General features: G+C 39.1%; 1 protein-coding gene across 3 annotated transcripts in view; it reads right to left on the bottom strand.

Annotated features, from left to right (window-relative positions):
* Positions 1–7,620: 7,620 nt before the first annotated feature.
* CDKL2 (cyclin dependent kinase like 2) overlaps positions 7,621–21,903 on the bottom strand; it is a 51,656-nt gene continuing 37,373 nt past the window's right edge. Inside the window, exons 11-14 of one of the 3 annotated variants that reach the window (XM_025386218.1) lie at positions 21,640–21,763; positions 21,309–21,415; positions 11,666–11,754; positions 7,621–8,367 (exon numbers count right to left, since the gene is read on the bottom strand). In XM_025386218.1, the coding sequence (XP_025242003.1) occupies positions 11,689–11,754; positions 21,309–21,415; positions 21,640–21,763 (297 nt within the window). In that variant the 3' untranslated portion in view covers positions 7,621–8,367; positions 11,666–11,688. Of the gene's footprint in view, positions 8,368–8,625; positions 9,013–11,665; positions 11,755–21,308; positions 21,416–21,639; positions 21,764–21,903 lie in introns of those variants that run through there. The other 2 variants (XM_025386217.1, XM_025386220.1) reach the window with 2 other exon arrangements.

Here is a 21,903-nt window from a genome sequence, read left to right as displayed (position 1 = left end):
TCGGGAGGATGAGGCAGGAGGATGGCTTATACCCAGAAGGCAGAGGTTGTAGCGAGCCAAGATCGCACCACTGCACTCCAGCCTAGGCGATGGAGCAAGACTCTGTCTCAAAAAAAAAAAAAAAAAAATGCTGCAGTGTACAGGAAATCAGTAAATGCACCCTTATTACAGTTGCAGCTTTTGTTTATCAAACAAGCATTTGAATATTCTGTGGACTGGCAGTTACCAAGGTTGTATTAAGTAGGATTTCCCTGAATATTTTTTAGTATATATCAATAAACATTTGTGCTTCCCAGCTAGGGTAAATTTAAACCAGAAATCTTTCAACAGTCTTAAATGTAATCTTACGCGTCATACAGTTGGCTAGCCAGAGAACCACAGAAACAGATAGAGACACATTCCAAAGAGAAAATCTCTCTCTCAGCTTCATCATTGGAAAAATGTAGACTGGACAGTAGGAGTTCAAGGATTTGTGTGGAAGGGATCATCACAAACAAATAATCACCTCTGCAAGCTTTTCACACAGGTCTTTAGAGTGGCCTGCAGGACCTGGCCTACCCACTCCCCGTCCCCACCCTCCTCCTCTCTGAACTCATCTCACACCACTCTCTTCTTTTCCCACTCCACTCCTGACACACTGTCCTCCTCGCTGTTTCACAAACTCAGCAAGCACACTCCCTCCTCAGGGGCTGTGCCCTTGCAGGTGGGTCTGCTCTTCCCCCAGAGATCCACATGGCTCCTTCCCTTTCTTCAGGACATTCATAAAATTCCACTTCAGTTCCCTGGCCACCCTATCAAAATGTGCAGGCAGAGACCCACTTCATCTCCCTGTTCCCGGCTTTATTTTTATACCCAGCGTGTTTCACATTTAAGCACCCACAGGTATTTGTTATCTTGTTTGTTATTTGTAGAGATTTTTGTCCATTTTGCTCACTTTTTTTTGTTTTTTGTTTTGTTTTGTTTTTGAGACAGGGTCACGCTCTATTGCCCAGGCTGGAGTGCAGTGGCATGATCACAGCTCACTGCAGGCTCAGCCTCCCGAGCTCCAAAGATCCTTCACTTCAGCTGGGACAGGGACTATAGGCATGCACCATGATGCCAGATCAATTTTTGTATATTATTGTAGAGATGGGGTTTTGTCATGTTGCCCAGGCTGTTCTTGAACACCTGAGCTCAAGCAATCCACTCACCTCAGCCTCTCAAAGTGCTGAGATTACAGGCTTGAGTCACCACACCTGGCCTTTGTTCACTTCTTTATCCCTGGGACTTAAAACATGGTCTGCACTCAATAAATATTTGTTAAATAAATGAATTTTTAAACATCCTGCTCTTTAACCCTATTTGCTTCTATGTATCAGTTCACATATATCAGGGGAAGCCTCAAGATTTAAAAATCTTCACTCAGAAAAAAAGAACTATTGAGGAGAGAAAGATAAGGCACACACGTCTCTCTCAAATAAAATAGTTACTGGTCACCAATGTATGCTTTCAATCTCCTTTCAGGATTTTTTTAATGAATTTCTCTTTTAAAATGAATTATCTGTTTCACTGTAGATGCAATTTTCTCTCTTTCAGTAGTCTGTTGCAGGGTAGGTAGGAACGGCAACCAAAGATAGAGAATGGTCCAGTTCAATTGCTGACTTAATTTTGTAATTCTCTCAAACTTCTATTAGCAGGATCTATCACTCTCTCTTTTTTAAACTGGGTCCAATCCTATTTCTAAAACCCCTCCTCCAGGGCCAGGTCAAGACACATAGGTTTCCTTGGAAGGCTAATTATTTGAGATCGCTCTTCAAACAGTTATTCTTCAAAGGTCTGTTCCAAAAGCACAGAGAAATTGATTTTCTGCCAGCAAAATTTATTTACTTCCTGGCTTACGTTCTCAATTAAAAGGTTATTACATGTTCTGCACATAATAAATTTTTTAACTTCTTTAGAAACATTTTTTACAATTTACTCCACCTGGATAATTAGATGCTCACCCTCACTCAGGAGAGAGGTAGATTTCATAGAGTAATAGCAATAAAAATTTAAAGTTCTGTTTCCGTATTGGCAATACGTTTCTCCTTTTCTACAGCCCCTCTTCATTTTTCTTTGATGATTCTGTTTTTCAAATCAGCACGTTGAGAAGTGTATCAAGTGTTTAAATTTTAGACACAAAATACATGGCTTATTTTCCCTAAACAACATTATGCCCTGCACTTTTTCAGATTCGGAATTTGAGTGCACTGACGACTGACTAAAACCACATATTAACCAACTGCTATAAAGGTTGGAAATGTGTCTGGTTGCACCATGCAAACTCCCTATGCTGTACTCCAAATATAATCAAGAAAGAAAGCTAGTACCAGTGCAGACTCACCTTCAAATTTCCAAGCTTTATGAAGATTGACTTACATTTTGCCACTTACACAGACATCACAATTGAAAACCATGTTTCCAATTAATTCCAAAGATGTTCAGAACCCTTATTAGGCTGGCATCCTTGGAAGTGAAATTTTTCCTTCCACTCTGCCTTAACCCACCTACAGCATTTCATTTTGTGAGGCAAATTTACTTTCATAATTCTCCAACTTGTTTTTCTTGTTCGGGATTCTCAGTGAAGTCCACAGCTCTTCCCCACCACCCCCATGCTCCCTCCAGCCTAGATCTCCCTCTAGCAACTGGTTCTGCCTTGCTGACCTCTGAGTTTACCGGCCACCTGCTGACATTAGGGAGGTCCTGACATAATCGCAGAAACTGGGGAGGTCAAGTGCATTGGATTTCTTCCGCTTCCTAAACACCTAGGAACCTGCACTAGAGTGTTTAACTAACAACATCCACCCACCAGGGGGCGCCCCTCCACCAGCAGTGCCGTCTGATGGCCTTTTACAGTTCTCCCTGGCCACGCCTGTAGTTCAAATAGTTTGAGCACTCCTTAACACAGCTCTTTAAAATGGAAAAAGAAGGCCATTTACTGAATACATGGACAAAAAGAAACAGATAATACCCCTCGGGTATAATTCGTCTCAGATTTTAGTATTTTTGCCCTTGGGAAAGCTACGGCTTGCTGTGAGAGGGGCTTTACTGCCACCTCCTGGATCACGGCTTGGCAGCACCGGGCGGTACTGAACAGAGCCAAGCCAGTAAGGTATCACCCTAGTGAAATGGATGTGAGGTCAACGGCGCAATCCCAGAGCTCAGATCTTTCATAACTTTCCTTAAATAATTCCTGTCCATCCAAGCAGAACTGACATCTCCTTCATCCCTCTGCCTCAGGAGGGAGACGTGTTAATCTCTCATTGACTTACTTCCTCCCAAAACCCAGAAGAAGAAAGGGGACCTATCTTACTTAAAACAAGTGTAGTTTTAAAAAAATACATTTTGGGCCGGGCGCGGTAGCTCACGCCTGTAATCCCAGCACTTTGGGAGGCCGAGGCGAGCGAATCACGAGGTCAGGAGTTCCAGACCATCCTGGCTAACACGGTGAAACCCCGCCTCTAGTAAAAGTACAAAAAACTAGCCGGGCGAGGTGGCGGGCGCCTGTAGTCCCAGCTACTCGGGAGGCTGAGGCAGGAGAATGGCGTGAACCGAGGAGGTGGAGCTTGCAGTGAGCCGAAATCGCGCCACTGCACTCCAGCCTGGGCAACAGAACAAGACTCCGTCTCGAAAAAAAAAAAAAAAAAAAAAACCTTTCTGGTCGGGGGCGGTGGCTCAAGTCTGTAATCCTAGCACTTTGAGAAACCGAGGTGTGCGAATCACCTGAGGTCAGGAGTTCGCGACCAACCCGGCCAACATGGCGAAACCCCATCTCTACTAAAAATACAAAAATTAGCCCGGCGTGGTGGTGCACGCCTGTAATCCCAACTACTCGGGAGGCTGAGGCAGGAGAATCTCTTGAACTTGGGAGGCGGAGATTGCAGTGAGCCAAGATCGCCCCCCTTGACTCCAACCTGGGCAACAGCAGGAGACTCCGTCTCAAAAAAAAAAAAAAAAAAAGCATTCTTCTGGCTGGGTTGCATTTCTCAAAAATCATTTTTAGCCACAATATGTCTTGAGCCAAACCATATTATCTGAATCTGGTTTTTCCCTTATTGTCAGATACAGAAAAACCATCTATAGAGGGAAGCCTCCAATACTCAAACTAAAATCTGCTTTACCTTTTTTAAAGACCTTAATATCTTTTATTCACAGAAGGAATTCAAATGACCAATATATATACATAAAATATATCAGAATATGTGTAACCTCAGTAGTAATCAAGAAAATGTAAACCAAAGCAAGGTAAGTTTCACCCATCTATCTGGCCAAAATGGAAACTATTAATATCTAACGTGAGAAAATTTTCTCATATACTGTTGGTGAGAATATAAATTAGTACAGTCTTTTTGAGGGACAATTTGGCAGAGTCAATCCAAATCTAAAATAAAGCATTCCTTTTGCAGCTTCAAAAAATGGCCATCTCTGGTTAGCACTGTGATCATTTTTCCAATGTCCATTCTGTGCCTGCCCTGTTTTATGGAAGCCATGTGGTTCCATGGGTGGGCTGCTATTGGCCTAAGCCAATCAGCATAATCCAGTTTCCCTTTGATTCCATGATTAATTAAGGGAAGGGAATTTAACAGAGGCCCAAGGTTCAAGTCATCAGTGATTGTCATTCACCTGGCTACTGTGATTGATTCAGGGATGAGCAGTATCCAAATTAGGCTCAATAACAGTGAAGTGTTGTTTAATGACTGGGGAAACTCCTTGTCATCTCCTCTAGAAGTAAATGAGGAGGCATGTAGCTCCAGGAGTCTAAGCTCTCAATGTTATATTATCTAAACAGGTTTTAAAAATTAATTCCAGCTCTAAATAATCATAATCATTTATTTATTTCAACACCCACGGCTCTATCATTTATTGAGTGACACTGAGTCAATTCCTTAAGTTTTCTAAGCCTATTATCTTGCCTACAAAACATGAATAACATTCATACTTTCATAGGGTTATTACTATTGTCACATAGAAATCACTGTGCTACATCAGGTTCCCCATCTTTATAGATTTAAAAATTCAGTGAGGCAGTGACACTGGGTATTGTTCTTGCCTCTGTGTTTTCAGAATCTAACCCTGACTCTTCTGGTGGGTTGAGGAGCAACTTAACACCTTTCAATAAATGGCTTTTCTAGTTAAAGAAAAAAAAAAATTGGGGGGGAGATAGGTATACATGTAAACAAAAAGAGTGAGAAGCCAAGAAAGACAACTAAAAATGGGTTGAGGAGGCCGGGCATGGTGGCTCTCTCTTGTAATTCTAGCACTTTGGGAGGCTAAGGAAGGAGGATCGTTTCAGCACAGGAGTTAAAGACCAGCCTGGGCAACATAGTGAGACCCTGTCTCTATAAAAAATAATAATAGTAAAATAAAATAATGAAACAGGTTAAGGAGGGAAGTGACCAATTAAAACATTATTTTGTGGGGGTCAAGGGATAGTTTTAAATCCTAGCAGCAAGATTAATGAAGATCACTTGCCAGGTCTAGAGCAAGTGGGATAGCTGGATGGAGGTAAACTGATATGAAAGCCTGTTCTCTGGACTGATAGGAGATCCTACCCTAGCTTAGGGATAGGAAAACATGCTGAATTGAGATACATTGTTTTCATTTCCCTGAACCTTTCTTATATGTTCATGTTAATCGACAATACATTTTCCAAAATGTTACCAGAAACTTCACTTCTACAGGAGATGACCCTGAGTGCCAAAGTAGAGAATATAGAAATTAAGAATGTGCAATGGGCAAAACCGAATTTTCACTGAACACAAAGAAAAATGCTGTTTTGTGGATGGGTTTTTGTTTTAAAAGAAAATTTCTCAGAATATATTCAACATCAGATATCCACAAATATCTATAAACACAAAACACAAGTTACCCACGAGTGATAACATAAGGTACTTACTTCTCAGAGGGCATGTTAAGAAAAAATATGCTGTACATTAATTACATTTTCGAGTTATTTCATGTCTGAAGCTATCAACAGAAAAAATAAGACCCTTGAGAAAACAATGTGAGAACAAAATTTTTTATTCATATAGAGGAGTGTTAAGCACCCTCTTCTAGTGCAAAAACACTTAATGCAAAAAACAACAGAGAAAAATCCATTTAGTCCATTTCACTAAGACTAGCCTAAAGTCTTAGGAGCAGTGCTCTGTTTCTTCTCTAATCCCCTGACAGTGGTTCAATTATATAGAGGAGGGCTTAGAAAACAAATGGATCACATTTTTCAATCTAGTCTGATACATAGTGTATTACAAGTCCAGCCTTATATTTTAGCACAACTAAGATAAAGGAACCAATAATGAGAGTCACATAAGAAAACACATTTTCTATGTTCCATTTCAATGGGAAGTCAGATATTCTAAGCAAGCAAGGGATTCTCGGTCAGGAAAACCAGGTTCTGTCACAACTTTTACCAGTTAGTCTTCACAAGAAATGTTGTTTTATGACCATGCTGCTTATATCACCAGTTATACAAGAAAATTAGCTTGTCACCCCTACATCCAAAGTTTTCAAGAAGAATTAACAGATTTCAAACTTATTTGTTAAATACCATACAGTAGTGTATACATTATTTATAGCCTCTTAATTAAATAAATCTAAACTAAAACCATCTATGGAGCCCAGTAAGATAATATTTATTAATTTTAAAACATACATACACACAGCAAGCCCACTGCTCCCCAACAGTACATACACATATTCCCTATAGTGTGTGACTAAATCATATCCTTGCAAGAGAAACTAAATAACCTTAAACTTAAAAAAAGGATGACTTTGATTCAATATCTATTATTGTTGATGATTATGATTACATCAAGAATCACTGAAACCAATTTGCAGAATCTTCTTTTTCTAGTAGTTCTGCCACAGTTCTAATTAGATACGATCCTCAAGTCGTAACTTGGACTTATAGTAAATAATTTTTAGTTCCTTAATTCTAAAGTTCACAAGGTGTTTTAATAGGCAAAAGATATCAAAAGCTAGTATAAAAACTGTAAGGTAATTGATCCTAGAACCTCAACCATTGAGCTGATATGTTCACACTGATCTTTACATAAAAATAGTATTGAAATAAGCCGAAGCGCCATTTGGCTTTAAGTATTACCTGCTGGCCATGCTGCAGAATCTACTGGCAGTGTTTTTCAAAGTAAAAATAAAATAGTAACATTTTAATATGAAGCCTATTAATGCCGATACCCTAGTTTTTTCAGCATGTTAGCCATACTAATGTAGTCAAACACCTGGTCACAGATTAAAAGTAGAGCTTTTAAATCAAGACCAGGCCGGGCGCGGTGGCTCAAGCCTGTAATCCCAGCACTTTGGGAGGCCGAGACGGGCGGATCACGAGGTCAGGAGATCGAGACCATCCTGGCTAACACGGTGAAACCCCGTCTCTATTAAGAAATACAAAAAACTAGCCGGGCGAGGTGGCGGGCGCCTGTAGTCCCAGCTACTCGGGAGGCTGAGGCCGGAGAATGGCGTGAACCCGGGAGGCGGAGCTTGCAGTGAGCTGAGATCCGGCCACTGCACTCCAGCCTGGGCGACAGAGCGAGACTCCGTCTCAAAAAAAAAAAAAAAAAAAAAAAAAAAATCAAGACCAAATTTTAATTTAACCACCAAATAGACTTGTACATTGAAACCCCTTATTTGCCTCCTCTTGAATATCCTACTCTTTTGAGGCTTAAATATCCAAGGTCAGAATTTCAATATTAAGCTCCTCAGAGTAAAAAAGAAAAGTCCTAGTTAAATTCTTCAGCTAAGTTCTAGTCAATGGCTTTGGGAAAAAAGCAACACACTATTAACTGGTTAAGGCAAAAAAAAAAAAAAACTTACACAAATTCTGGTTCCTTAAACAACCATTCTCTAAAATGATAAAGCAGAGCATGGCTAGAAACCCAGAAATCAAGAACCTGTAGCCAACTTGGTTTATTCCTCCCACCTAAAAAGTTCTAGATCCATGCATTAGAAAAGATGTGTGGAATGTAGGTAAATGATTTTGCACCTTGGTGGAAAGTTTTTGAGAAGGCCTAAGTGTTTGAGGTCACAAGGAGACAGGAACTTCTCTGGATTCTAGTATCACCCATAAACTACCAGGGGACAAAAGTGGAGTCCATAATCATGAACATTCTCTCCCCAAAGCCTCTTCAGCTGGGTGGTTCAATAGCAATTGGTTCACAGAAGAGTAATCAGTCCTGATCAATTCCGTATGGAACATTAGCACCAGAATCTTATAATACAGAGAACTAGCCAATGCCAGAGTGGTAGTAAGTCATTCGAAAGAGGTTTCTCTGTCAAGCTTGCATTAGTGTGGTTCTTAGAAGATCAGCAGAGAGGTCAGAGTCTCATAATATACTGATAGAACATCAACAATAAGTACAGAAACCAAAGATACACGTCTACCCATGGACAGGAGTTACATATTCCCTTAATATCTAGAAACATGTAAGATTTTTAAGTGTGTTTTCATAGTTAAATTCGGGCAAAGCAAACAGTTTCTCTTACTGATCCTAGTTTCTTCAGTTTTCTTCAACTGATCCTAATGATTATCACCTACCCCCACCAAACCCACTCCTAAATAAATGTACACATTTATACAGAAAACACACAAAGTTCAATGCATGAGTAACATGGCCTTTTATAATATTTCTCTCTGTCCCCCTTTTTTACTCACTTTTAATCATGGGTAACTTAAAATATACAATCTTCTAACAGTAAATACACATTCATGTAACAAGAACCGTATCACTGTTCTTCCACTGGATATATCTTGAAATAGCATCGGTGGACGTGAAAGGTAATGGGATAACATTTGAGGAGGGCCATTTGTTCAATCTTCCTTTGAAACATTTGGAAGTCTTTGTCTTTCCTTCTTCTAGAAGGCCTTCCTTAGAAAATGCAGGCAGTTCAGAAGGAAATGATCAAAACCATGAATCTCTCCTCTTGGGATATCAGCACTCTTGCTGCAAGAAGATGTCATCTCAAGTGCAAGAGCAGCATCTAAAAGCACAGAAGGATATACCATCAACTATTTTACATAAAATCCTTCTAAAAATTAATTTCTATCTCACTTGCTTTCTCACATTGCATATATTGATAATATTGGTGGGTACTATGTAGTTTAAGAAAACCTTAGATTTCAGTTGATGTGTCAACAGCTAATTTTTAAGACAATCTTTAGAACAATTACCAATCAAAACTATCATGTGTATGACCAGGCACGGTGGCTCACGCCTGTAATCCCAACACTTTGGGAGGCCAAGGCGGGCAGATCACCTGAGGTTGGGAGTTCAAGCAGCCTGACCAACATGGAGAAACCCCGTCTCTACTAAAAATGCAAGAAAATTAGCCAGGCATGGTGGCCCATGCTTGTAATCCCAGCTACTCAGGAGGCTGAGGCAGGAGAATCGCTTGAACCCGGGAGGCAGAGGTTGCAGTGAGCGGAGATCGCACCATTTCACACTCCAGCCTGGGCAACAAGAGTGAAACTCTATCTCAAAAAAAAAAAAAAAAAAACTACTATATGTAACACATATCTCCTTTTATGCAAATAATGACTAATTCTGACAAAACACATACAAGTTTTGCAGAGCCTGTAGTTTACACAGTTTGTATGAATTAGTTGTTCATTGCTCAACGTGAATTAACTGAAATGAATGAATTACAAAGACTTTCCCAGGGCCTTGAAAGGACCTGTGCAAATGAAAGATCAAAACTTAAGCTTTGTTCACTTCACAGTGAATTCACCTTTGATGTCACAGATGCTCAAAATGCTTTGTAAAGATTAACAGATTAATTCCAATAATACAGTTATGGGCTGGGCATAGTAGCTCATGACTGTAATCCCAGCACTTTGTGAGGCCAAGGCAGGCAGATCACCCGAGGTTGGGAGTTCAAGACCAGCCTAGCCAAGATGGTGAAACCCCATCTCTACTAAAGACACAAAATCTAGCTGGGCATGGTGGCACACACCTGTGATCCCAGCTACTCGGGAGGCTGAGGCATGAGGATCACTTGGAGGTTGCAGTAAGCCAAGATTGCGCCACTGCACTCCAGCCTGGGTGACAGAGCAAGACACCGTCTCAAAAAAAAAAAAAAAAAAGTTACGAGAATGTGGCAATTTATCATCATAATATTTTATATAGTTAATGAGATATTAAACATTGAATGACTTGCTTGAGCAAATAAATTATCACTCAAAATGGTCTGATTGGCCAGACACGGTGGCTCACACCTCTAATTCCAGCACTTAGGGAAGCCAAGGTGGGCAGATCACTTGAGCTCAGGAGTTCGAGGCCACCCTGGGCAACATGGTGAAACCCCATCTCTACCAAAAATACAAAAAATTAGGTGGGCTTTGTGGCACACACCTGTGGTCCCAGCTACTCAGGAGGTTGGGGTGGGAGGATCACTTCAGCCTAACAGGCAGAGATTGCAGTGAGCCGAGATCATACCACTGAACTCCAGCCTGGACAACACAGTATGATCCCATCTCAAAAAAAAAAAAAAAAGTCTGATTTTTGTTTTGGTTTTTTAACACTAAAAAAAGTTATATTTAAAAGGAAGTCAATAATTTGGTATAGCACTGATCTCTCTTTATTGGGAAAAATATTGCCAAGTATAGTCATGCACTATATAACAATGTTTAGGTCAACAATGGGCTGCATATACAATGGTAGTCCCATAGATTATCATGAAGCTGAAAATTCTTTTTTTTTTTTTTTTTTTTTTTTTTGAGACGGAGTCTCGCTCTGTCGCCCAGGCTGGAGTGCAGTGGCCGGATCTCAGCTCACTGCAAGCTCCGCCTCCCGGGTTCACGCCATTCTCCGGCCTCAGCCTCCCGAGTAGCTGGGACTACAGGCGCCCGCCACCTCGCCCGGCTAGTTTTTTGTATTTCTTAATAGAGACGGGGTTTCACCCTGTTAGCCAGGATGGTCTCGATCTCCTGACCTCGTGATCCGCCCGTCTCGGCCTCCCAAAGTGCTGGGATTACAGGCTTGAGCCACCGCGCCCGGCCGAAGCTGAAAATTCTTATTGCCTAGTGACATCATAGACATGATAACATCATAGTGCAATGCATTACCTTTTTTATGTTTTGATATATGAATACTTACCATTGTGTTACAATTGCTTACAGTATTCAGCACAGTAACATGCTATACAGGTTTGTAGCTGAGGAGCAATAGGCTGTACCATACAGCCTAGGAGTATAGTAGGTTACATCATCTAACTTTGTGTAAGTAGACTATGATGTTAGCATAACAGTGAAATCACCTAAGGATGCATCTTTCAGAACATTAAGCGAGGCATGACTATAATCAGTCTTGCTTTACAGGCCCACAGGGCAAATGACTGATAAGGGAGATAGGTATATATCTTTCTTGAGCACTTGTCACACTAAATTCACATTACTATATCCAGTAAAATGCAGAAGATTAGTTTAAGAGCAAGAGATAAATGCTCTATGAAAAGGGATTTCATCTCAGAGATAAATACTACTTCTCATTTTCTAAGTGGCAAAACTTTCTCTATCAGAAGCTCTCATGGAATCAATCACTGGAGAAGGTTTCAGCTGAAAAATTGGTCTTTAGCAAGCCACAAAATAGTACCCGTGAAAGGCTGCACGGCTTTAAGTATGGGAAATCACACCTACCCAGTTCAGAACCAAAATGGTTCTTAGTGCTGGTGTTCCATTTGAGGCAAATCAGCCCCTGAATCATCTGACAGGGGAGGTCCTGATACCTGTAAATTAATAACAGAGCATCATAGGTTCTCAGTAATTGCAAAAGTTCTACTTCCCCAAAATTTCAATTCTATTTGTTCAAATATTAGATGTTTAGAATTAACTATTCATAGCTCAAGTTGCCTACATGGAAAAGAACGAAGTAAGGGGACATTATTCTTTTCCTGTTTTTTTAGTACCAAACATTACTGTTGAGTGGATGTTATTCCTTGATCTTAGTTTATGCTTATGTTAAAAGATAATTCTGATCTGCTATGGCAGTGTAAGCCCACTACAGCCCATCTCTTCTACTTATTACAAAAATACAAAAACAAAAACCTGTTGGAACCATCATATAAAGACTTTGAAGCAGCCCTTATAACTCTGCTACATGAAGTAAAGGAAAACATACTTGAAATGGATGAAGGGATAGGAATTCTTAGCAGAGAAATAGACACTATAAAAGGGAGTCAAACGTATATTTTAGGACTAAAAAGTACAGTATCTGAAATTTTAAAATCTCACTGGATGGGCTTAATAGCAGAATGAAGATGATAAAGTAAAAAGTCAGAGAACTTGAGGATAGATGTATAGAAATGGCCCAACCTGAAGATTAGAAAGAAAAAAGTTTAGGAAAAAGTGAACAGTCTTGGGAACCTATGAGAAAATACTAAATGGTCTACCATACATATCAGTAGACTCTCAGAAGGAGAGGTGAGAGATTATGGCAGAAAAAAAAAAAAAAAACATTTCAAAAAACAATGACCAACAACTTCCCAAATCTGGTAAAATATGTAAGTTTACAGATTCAAAAAGGCTGTCAAACCCCAAATAGGATAAACTCAAAGAAAACTATGTCTAGATACATCATATTTAAGCTAATGAAAAGAAAAGATAAAAATTAAATCTTGAAAGCAACTAGAGGAAAACGAAACATTACGTATAGGGAAACAATTCAAATGCCTGAGAATTTCCCACCAGAAATTACAGAGATCATAAGACAGAAGAATCACATCTTTATAGTGCTGAGAGGAAAACAAAACAAAACAAAACAAACATGTCAACCCAAATTCTATATCCAATAAAATATAATTCAAGAATTAAAGTAAAATAAAGTCATTCTCAAATGAAGAAAAACTAAGAACATTTGTTGCCATCAGACCTGCTCTGCAAGAAATGCTAACAGAAGTTTTTCAGGCTGAAGGAAAATAATACCGGAGGACAATTGGAATCTAGGGAAAAAGAGAGACCAAGAGAAACGGTAAAGAGCTAGGTAAATATAAAAGATAACTTTTTTCTCATAAATTGTTAAAAATATTTATGACTGTTTAAAATAAAACATGTAATGTACTTGGGGTTCTGAAGACATATAAATGTAGTACATATGAAGTTCTAACATAAAGTGCAAACTGGGGAGAAGGGAATACGTTTGCAAGGTTCCTACTTCTTTTGTTGTTAATTATTTATCACGAGAAATTATTTCTTAGACCACATATTCATGTTTCATAGTTCAGGAACACAGGTAAGTGACAAACTTCTAGGTAATTCAACCCAAAGAAATCCTTTGCATTCCAAAATCACTTTGTATTCTGAAAGATACCAGCCTTCCCCATCTCCCCCAAATCTTTCACGGAATCATAATTTCTGTAGAAATCTGCATATGTCTTCTTTCTTGCTTCAGCCACAGCAATCTTACAGATAGCTGCAACCCCCAGGGATACAATAAAGGTTCCAACAATATGAAATCACAGACATTTGGCCAGAAGATCACACAGCTGAGGTTTTGCCAAAGCGCTGGAAGCTATGGTAGTTACCATCCTTCATAGGTATGTCAACCTCAGAACCAACGTCTTTCCTGGATGATGGAGAAATGGATGGGCAGTTCCTACTTTTTATTTCAAGGGGTACAATGTAGACTATGAAAAATTAGTGATGTATATTGTAATTCCTTGAGCAATCACTAAAAAAATATATAAAAAGATATTGCTGAAAAAATACTAAAACTATTCAAAAACAAAAGAAAACTGGAAAGGAAAAACAGGAGCAAACAGAAAACAAATAATAAAAAGATGGGACTAAATCCAAAAACATCAATTATCACATTAAATGTTAATGGTCTAAACATTCTGTGGTCAGCAGGATTGTAAAGCTATGCCCTTAAGATTTCTGTCCCTAGCTAGTTAATCAAACTAATTTCAGTACTGATATGAAGGGACTTTGTACATGGAATAAATATTACTAATTAGCTGTTAATTGTTACTAATTTGCTGTTAAATGTTACTAATTAGGATAGACTATCTTCATGGGCCCAGTGTAATCATATGAGCTCTTAGCATCAGAGTGAGTCAGAGATGAGGCAGAAGGAGTGGTCAGAGAGATTCAAGTGTAAGAGAGATTTGACCACTGTTGCTGGTTTTGAAGTCAGAGGAAGTGGGCCATGAGCCAAGGAATGCGGGTGGCATCTAGAAGCTGAGAACAAGCCCCAGCTGTTAGCCAACAAGGAAATAAGGACTTCTGCCCTACAACCATATGGAACTAAATTAGCCCAACCACCTAAGTGAGCCTGGAAATGATTTCTCCCCTAATGCCTCCAGAAAATAATGCAGCCCTGCAGACACCTTGATTTCCACCTGTGAGACTCATGCAGAGAAGCAGCTGTGCCCAAGCTTCTGACTCAGAAACTGAGATAATAAATGGATATTAATTTAGTGTGTTAAGTAGTCCCCCCCATTCGTGAGGGATATGTTCCAAGGCCCCCAGCAGATGCCTGAAACCTCAGATAGTACCAAGCCCTAAATATATAGTATTGTATTTTTTTTTTTTTATCTGAAAGCCTAGACAGTTACTAAGCAATAAAAGGGTAGGTAGCATATGTATACAGCATGGATACATGGGACAATGGGATGATTCATGTCCCAAGCAGAACAGAGCCGGACAGCTCGAGATTTCATCAGGCTATTCAAAATGGCGTGCAATTTAAAACTTAAGAGCAGTTTATTTCTGGAACTTTCCACTAACATTTTCAGACCACAGTTGACCATAGGTAACTGAAAATGCAGAAAGCAAAACTATAGATAAGGGGGGACTACCATATCTCTAAGGTAGCTGAAATAATAAATGAATACACATTCCAATTAAAAGGCAAAGACTGACACAATGTATACAAAGGAAAGATCCTACTTATATGCTGTCTGTGAAAGAAACACTTTAAATATAAATATAAAAACCAGATAGGGTGAAAGTAAATGAAATCAACAAGATTTACTATGCAAACATACGTATAAGAAGTTTGGAATGGCTATTTTAATATCAGATAAAACAGAATTCAAAGCACAGACCACTACCAGAGATAAAGAGAGGCATTTCATAATGAGAAAAGGGACAATGTATCAGAAAGACAAAACAATTATGTGCAAATACCTAATAACAGAGATTTAAAATACATAAAGCAGCCAGGCGTGGTGGCTCACTCTTGTAATCCCAGCTACACAGGAGGCTCAGGAGGAGGTCAGGAGTTTGAACAACACAGCAAGGCCAGCCAAAACAACACAGCAAGACCCCATCTCTCAGAACAAAAAAGAAAAAAATTAGCTGGGTGTGGTGAGCTGTGCCTATAGTCTTAGTTACTCAGGAGGCTGATGGGGGAAGATCGCTTGAGCCTAGGAATTCAAGGTTGCAGTGAGCTATGATCATGCCACTGCACTCCAGCCTGGGCAACACAGTGAGACCCCATTTCTAAAAAAAAAATAATAAAATAATAAAATACATGAAGCAAAAATAAATAGATATAGGCCAGGTATGGTGGCTCATGCCTGTAATCCCAGCACTCTGGGAGGCTGAGGCGGGTGGATCACTTGAGTTCAGGAGGTCAAGATCAGCCTGAGCAACAAAGCAAGACTCTGTCTTGAAATAAATAAATTAATGTAATTAAATTAAATCAAACAGATATAAGAGATAAATAGGTAATTCTACAACATAATAAAAGATTTTAACAGCACTCTTTCAAGAACTGATAGACCTAAACAAAAAAAATTAAGAGCATAGATGATCTAAAGAATACTGTACTATTAACCACCTTGATCTAATTTCACATTTATAGAACAATTAATCCAACAACAAAGAATATACATTTTTTTCAAGGGAACCAAGTCAATCAGCAAGATAGACTGTAGACCATAAAACATGTCTCATTGAGTCTAAAAAAATCAAGATCACACTGAGTGTATTCTCTGACCACAATGGAATTAAATTACAAATTAGTAAGAAGACATCTAGGGAAACCTCAAATACCTGGCTATTAAACAACATTTCTAAATAATTCATAGGTCAGAGAAGAAATTACAAGGGATATTAGAAAACATATGGACTAACCTTTTTTATTGTTGTTTTTTTTTTTTGAGACGGAGTCTAGCTCTGTCCCCCAGGCTGGAGTGCAGTGGCGATCTTGGCTCACTGCAAGCTCTGCCTCCCGGGTTCACACCATTCTCCTGCCTCAGCCTCCCGAGTAGCTGGGACTACAGGCACCCGCCACCACGCCTGGCTAATTTTTTTGTATTTTTAGTAGAGACGGGGGTTTCACCATGTTAGCCAGGATGGTCTTGATATCTTGACCTCGTGATTCACTTGCCTTGGTCTCCCAAAGTGCTGGGATTACAGGCATGAGCCACTGCACCCAGCCTGGACTAACTTTAATGTTAAAACATGACAAAGATATCTTTTTTTTAAAAAAAAAGGAAATTATAGTAGCAGTAATAGGTTAGATATATACAAAATAATTAATCAAATAAGTAAATATATTAAATTATACATAGAATAACATACAGCTAATTTTCTCACTCTCAAAGAGGAGAGTAAACTAGACCACACTCTGTGATGTTGGATTCGAATTAAAGGAATCTTTGTAGATTTCAATAAGCATAGAAATGAAAATACAACATATCAAAAGCTGTAGGATGAAGGTAAAACAGTGCTTAGAGGAAAATGTGTAGCTTTACATGTTTACATTACACACACAAAAATCTAAGTGACCAAGTGATGAGTTACCTTAAGAACCTAGAAAAATTGAGCAGAATAAACCCAAAAAGGGAAAAACTAAGAGGAGACATCAATAAAAATAGGGAACCGACAGATAACAGAGGAAATTAACAATGCCAAAGGCTTGATTTTGTTGAAAAACACAACAAAATTGACAAACTCCTAACTATACTGATCAAGAAAAAGAAAGTGAACATAATAAAGTAAAAATAAATAAGGAATAATCATCACAGTCCTTACAGATATTAAAAGGACAATAAGAGGTTAGGTGCAATGGCTCACGCCTGTAATCCCAGCACTTTGGGAGGTTGAGGTGGATGTATCACTGGAAGTTAGAAGTTTGAGACCAGCCTGGCCAACATGGTGAAACCCCGTCTCTACTAAAAATACAAAAATTAGCCAAGTGTAGTGGCTCACGCCTGTAATCCCAGTAACTAAGGAGGCTGAGGCAGGAGAATCGCTTAATCCTGGGAGGTAGAGGTTGCAGTGAGTTGAGATTGTGCCACTGTACTCTAGCCTGGGTGACAGAGCAAGATTCCATCTCAAAAACAAAAACAAAACAGAAGGACAATAATAGAATACTATGAACAACATCATGCCAACAAATTTTAAAAATTGTATGACATGAACAAAAGTATTAAAAAATACAACCTACCAAAAGAGACACAAGAAGAAACAGAAAATCTGAATAGCACTGTATTTTTTAAAGAAATTGAAATCAGTCTGGGCACGGTGGCTCACACCTGTAATCCCAGCACCTTGGGAGGCCGAGGCAGGCAGATTCCCTGAGGTCGGGAGTTCGAGACCAGCCTGACCAACATGGAGAAACCCCTTCTCTACTAAAAATACAAAATTAGCCGGGCGTGGTGGCACTTGCCTGTAATCCCAGCTACTCGGGAGGCTGAGGCAGGAGAATTGCTTGAACCCAGGAGGTGGAGGTTGCAGTGAGCCAAGATCGCACCATTGCACTCCAGCCTAGGCAACAAGAGCCAAACTCCGTCTCAAAAAAAAAAAAAAAAAATTAGGCCGGGCGCGGTGGCTCACGCCTGTAATCCTAGCACTTTGGGAGGCCGAGGCAGGCGGATCACAAGGTCAGGAGATGGAGACCACGGTGAAACCCCGTCTGTACTAAAAATACAAAAAAAAAATAGCCGGGCGCGGTGGCGGGCGCCTGTAGTCCCAGCTACTCAGGAGGCTGAGGCAGGAGAATGGCGTGAACCTGGGAGGCGGAGCTTGCAGTGAGCTGAGATCGCGCCACTGCACTCCAACCTGGGCGACAGAGCCAGACTCCGTCTCAAAAAAAAAAAAAAATTATCCAAAACTTTCCCCAAAATAAAGCTCTTGGGACAGATGGCTTCATCAGAGAATTCTATTAATCATTCAAGGAACAAATAACACCAACTTATTAAACCTTTTCAGGAAATAAAGAGAGACCACTTCTCAACTTGTTTTATGCAGCTAACAAAATCTCAATGTTAAAACATGACAAATATATCTTTTTTAAAAAAGGGAAATCACAGTAGCAGTTACAGGAGGTTACATATATATAAAATAATCAATCAAATAAGTACATATATTAAATTATACATGGAATAACATACAGCTAAATTTCTCACTGTTAAAGAAGAGAATAGTAAACTAGACCAAACTCTAGGTGTTGGATTACAATTAGGGGTATCTTTGTAGATTTCAGTAACCATAGGTAGAAATAGAAATAAACTCATAGTAAATGTGTATGTACCTAGGTCTATGTACCTAGCTCTGTCCACTAAGAGGGCCTTGGAACAATGACTCCCCCAAATCAATGAACACACCTAGAGCCCAGATCTTAATTTCTAAATATGATTTTCTACTAAAGGAAACTAGGGATCCTTAGAGAAGTGGCTGATTCCAGGTTGGTACAAATCAATCTGCATTATCTGTTGCACCAGATAGCAAAGAATTCCTCAAAGAACAATGAGGACATGTCAAAAGGAGACAGAAGCTACCTTGAAGGGGATCCCACTAGAAAAACTGGACTAGTTTGAACATCAAAATAAATAATGACTCAACAATGTGAAAACAAACAACCATTAAAAATGGGCAAAAGATTTGAGCAGATATTTCATCAAAGAAGATATACAGAAGATATACAAATGACAAAAGATTCTCAACATCTTTGTCATTAGGGAAATACAGATTAAAACCACAATGAGATGCCACTTCACACCTATTAGAATGGCTAAAATTAAACTGACAATACCAAGTATTGGTGAGGATAAGGCACAACTGAAATTATTATGCATTGCTGGTTGAAATACAAAATGATGTAGTCATTTTGGAAAAATTTGATAGTTTCTTATAAAGTTAAACATATACTTACCAAATGACCCAGCAAATCCATTTTCAGGTATTTACCAACTAAATGTGAAACTATATATTCACACACAAAAAACACATTTACAAATGTTTATATAACACTTCACGTTTAATTGTCAAAAACTGCAAACAACTCCACTGTCCCTCAGCTGGAAAATGGATAGATAAACAGACTCCACCTCTAAAAAAAAATTGTATTACTGGGCGTGGTGGCCTGCACCTGTAGTCCCAGCTCCTTGGAAGACCGAGGTGGAAAGATGGCTTAAGCCCAGGAGTTCAAGGCTGCAGTGAGCTATGAGCATGCATACAGCCTGGGCAACAGAGCAAGACCACATGTCCAAAAAAAAAAAAAAGGGGGCCAGGTACAGTGGCTCATAGCCAGGTGTGTTAGTGCACGCCTGTAGTCCCAGCTACTCGGGAAGCTGAGATGGGAAGATCGCTTAAACTCAGGGAATCAAGGATGCAGTAAGCCATGATGGTGCCACTGCACTCCAGCCTGGATGACACAGCAAAATTCTGTCTCAAAAAAAAAAAAAGAAGTAAAGAACTATATAAGAAATGTATTGATACTCTATGGTTCCTAAATGTGGAATCTGTGACAGTGATTAATCTTCATGTGACAGAAATTTGTTCAGTTTTAATTAAATGGTGCTATAGAAATTGTCGGCAAGAGATAAGGCAAAGCAATCACAGCAATAAATCCTTTCCTCAGCATCTCTAGATAATTTATTATCCTCAGTAACACTACTCCTTTGTAGAGCTCTTCAGAACTATTAAAGAGTTAACAGGGAAGCCAGGGGCAATGCCTCACACCTATAATCCCAGCACTTTGGGAGGCGGAGGCAGGTGGATCACTTGAGGTCAGGAGTTCAAGACCAGCCTGGCCAACATGGTGAAACCCTGCCTCTACTAAAAATACAAAAATTAGCCGCGCACCTGTAATCCCAGCTGCTCAGGAGGCTGAGGCACATGAATCACTTGAACCTGGGAGGCAAAGGTTGCAGTGAGCTGAGATTGCACCACTGCACTCTAGCCTGGGTGACAGAGTGAGACTCTGTCTCAAAAAATAAAAATAAAAAAAGAGTTCACAGTGGAAAAAGCATCACCATGGATAAGGAACAACATACAGGAACTCTCTATGAAATGGAAATGTGTTAATAATGAGGATGGAGAAATAATTCTAAAACAAAAGTTGTCTAGCTTCAAGCAAAGGTGAAAAATCTGTCTGAAGCAGTAAAAGGAAAGTACAATGTCCATAGCCAAAGTTTGTAGCTAGTTATGGTTGGCTCAGGAGATTTAAGTTTGTCAATTTTTTCAGTGTAAAAATGACTGATATGGCTGTTGATATAAAAGTAATAGAAACACATATATTATGAAAAGTTAAGAGCAATGATAGAAAAAAATGACTATATGGAATAGCAAATCTTTAACATGGATAAAATGGATTGTGTTGGGGAAAATATGTCAAATAGATCACCTATTTTGAAAGAATAAAAGCAATTCCAGAGTTTCTCTCTTTGAAAGGTAGGGTGTTTATAACTTTGGAGTTAATGTAGTGAAATACTACAAACTATAAAATAAATAAATAAATAAACCCAGTAGTTAACTAAAACTGTAGCTAGGCTGCATACCCAGACACACACATTTTTAACCTATAAAAAATGGATTACTGGCCAGTAGCCATAGCTCACGTCTGTAATTCTAACACTTTGGGAGGCTAAAACAGAAGGATCACTTGAGGCCAGGGGTTTTGAGACCAGCCCAGGCAACATAGCAAAGCCTCATCTCTACAAAAAATTTAAAAATTAGCTGGATATGGTGGTGCATGCCTGTAATCTCAGCTATATGGGAGGCTGAAGTAGTTGGATTGCTTAAGCTCAAGAGTTTGAGGCTGCAGTGAGCTAGGATCACGTTACTGCACTCTAACCTGGGCACCAGAACACAACCATGTCGCTAAAAAAAAAAAAAAAAGTATTATGGCAAGTTAGGAAACATTTATGTAAATATATATGTAACAAAGGTACTAAGTGCGATGAATCAAACAAACTTTAGCAAGCAAAATGTTATAGATCCCACCAATAAACCTGCACAATTCTTAAGAGCAAACTCTCCCTAAAATACTTTACTAGTAAGTATGAGAGAGACCTGAGTTCTGTCCATCCTATAAAGAGTATTTCTGTACCTGATGTAATGTAATACTGGGGGTGTGCAGGTCAATAGCGGCCAGAGAAGGAATTCGAGATTCTGAAAGAATTTTGCTCTCTTTCTTTGTTAGCCTGGAATTTCGAGCTAGATAAAAATGACCATAAACACAGTGAAAATATTAGACATTTTGTTAGTTTTTAGTTTTTGACATTCTCTACTTGTTACTCAGTATGTACTTATTAAAATAGGTATTTACATACTTAAATATGTAAAGTTACTATGAATTTTTATTTTTAAATTCTGTTTATTTAACATACATTTTAAATACTCTAAACAGACTACACAAAGTAAAAGTATTATCAACATACCTGTGCCTTCCAATGCTCTTAGTTCAGGGAGATGATTATAGTTTAGTTCAGGCAAATGGACATCTGTCCTGGAGTACTCCCTTCTTTTCTTACTTGCCCGAAAGAGGCTTTTTTCACTAGAGACCTAATATCATCAATATAGTCAACAAAAAAGAATTAGTTTCAAGGTTAGCTAGGCTTTCCTTCTTGTGCAACTCCTATGCTCATATCCTAAAATTTGTGAAATTGAAGGTCTATAATTAACACATTGAAGGACATTAATAA

Source organism: Theropithecus gelada, chromosome 5 (genome assembly GCF_003255815.1).
Source record: "Theropithecus gelada isolate Dixy chromosome 5, Tgel_1.0, whole genome shotgun sequence".
NCBI lineage: Eukaryota > Metazoa > Chordata > Mammalia > Primates > Cercopithecidae > Theropithecus > Theropithecus gelada.
This window is presented reverse-complemented; position numbering and strand designations above follow the sequence as displayed.